Source organism: Propithecus coquereli, unplaced genomic scaffold, assembly GCF_000956105.1.
Source record: "Propithecus coquereli isolate 6110/MARCELLA unplaced genomic scaffold, Pcoq_1.0 Scaffold139, whole genome shotgun sequence".
NCBI lineage: Eukaryota > Metazoa > Chordata > Mammalia > Primates > Indriidae > Propithecus > Propithecus coquereli.
The window spans coordinates 463,685-465,472 of NW_012138191.1; the positions used below are offsets into that span (position 1 = coordinate 463,685).

At 36.3% G+C, this 1,788-nt stretch overlaps 1 protein-coding gene across 3 annotated transcripts in view; it reads right to left on the bottom strand.

Annotated features, from left to right (window-relative positions):
- The window catches only part of PLCB4 (phospholipase C, beta 4), a 133,690-nt gene extending 132,349 nt beyond the window's left edge, over positions 1 to 1,341 (bottom strand). For all 3 annotated transcript variants that reach the window (XM_012639251.1, XM_012639249.1, XM_012639250.1), the window contains exon 1: positions 1,249 to 1,341. In XM_012639251.1, the coding sequence (XP_012494705.1) occupies positions 1,249 to 1,332 (84 nt within the window). In that variant the 5' untranslated portion in view covers positions 1,333 to 1,341. The remainder of the gene's footprint in view (positions 1 to 1,248) is intronic.
- Between the last annotated feature and the right edge of the window lie 447 nt (positions 1,342 to 1,788).

Here is a 1,788-nt window from a genome sequence, read left to right on the forward strand (position 1 = left end):
TAAAGAGTTTCCTTTATTCTAGAGTGGGAAGTCATGGAAGTATTTTAAATAGAGGTGGAACAGGATCTGATTTATATTTTTAAAAGATTATTCTACGATCTCAACTATGGGAGAGGAAAAAAATAGAAAAAAAACACTAGAAGAAAATTGCCAAAAATATTAACAGCGGTTGCCTCTAGGTGACAGAATATTATTTTATTTCTTCTTATAGCAGAATGCAGTTAGCTGTTATTTTACGGCAGTGGTAAAGTTTCAGACATATAAATAGCTGTCAATTCAGTATTTTAATTCAAACAAGGAAGAGTAGCCACATTTGGTCCCATCCTTTCCCTTTATCAATTGTTTACTTCACAAGTGACCATCCTATACATCCAGAGGGTACTAAGATACACACTTTGGAAAAACTAAGTTGACAAGTATTAAATTACATTAGCCCACAGAAGACCTCCTGAAAAGGTATGTTCTTCTGCATCTTTGGGAGGGTCAGCCAATTAGCCACCACATACATCTCATTGATTTTGGAAGGAACCAACTCTGACTCTAAATTAAGTTTTAATAAGTTTTACATTTTACTTTGCCTTATAGGCAAACATCAATTTCATCATACCCCCTCCTCCCCAGTCACCTCAAATTCAAGTACAATCTAAGAAAAACAATGCATTTACAATGCAAATGAGGCTTCAACTCACCTACCCAGCCCTTCTGAACAGATTGGTGGCCCAAGGCCCCTGCTCCATAGGGAGTCTGGAGCCAGCACCACCTTGCAAGGGCACAAACAATACATGATAGAAGCAGAGGCATGCAAGGCTTGGGTCAAACTGGTCTGTTTAAAGGAAATGAGCAAAGCAAATGACTAGCGTAAAGTCCAATCACTATGACATTTATAACACATAGAAAGTTATATGTAGAAAGCCTGCCAAAAGCACTTCATTAAGCAAAAACTGTTACTACATGAAACCCATCTGTAAAACAAGAATAAAAATAGCAACACCCTTATAAGGTTGTTGTGAAAAATTAAACAAATAATACACATAAAATGCTTAGAAGGATGTCTGGCACACAGTGAGCACTCAATAATTTATAGAATCATCATCATTATATCTCATAACTTGCCTCTTCCCAACTATTCCAACTCCTAAATCTCAAAGATGTTCTGACTTATGTCAAAGAACATTTACTCAATACTGCAATTAAAATAAAATAATTATTAGAATGTTTTGAGAGAAAAGATGAACAACACTTCTTTACCTCTTCGTATCTGTCAAAAACTGCTCCTTCTTGCAAAAAGGAAGGAACTTCCTTCTGCCAGTTAAATTCATAAGGTTTGGCCATGATTATATTCAAGACCTAAAATTGAAAAAGAATATACCATTAGTATATAAAATCAAGAAACAAATGAGGATCAAAGGTTCATCACCTTGTATTTATGTATATTTGCAAAAGCTTTTCTTTAAATATGTGGAATAAGTCCTTTTTGCTTCTTTCCTTTGTCTGATTCCCAACTTTCCTTCTCCTTGGCTCTGAATCTGGAGGGATAGCACCACCAAGAAATACCAGATGTGGGAAGCTTCCCTTCCCTCTCCAAATCCTATGAAATAAGAAGATGTACATATTTTCTTAATCTAATGGTATCAGATAAAAGAAAGAAACCATAGACCAAAATCTATACATAGGAGCAGCTTGCAGCAAATAGCAAATGGTCCTAAGGGCACTACAACCCCGAAGGTGAACACATGGGCAGGAGTCCACAGGGTAATGTGTAGCAGAACCAAGTAGGAGTAGCCAGAA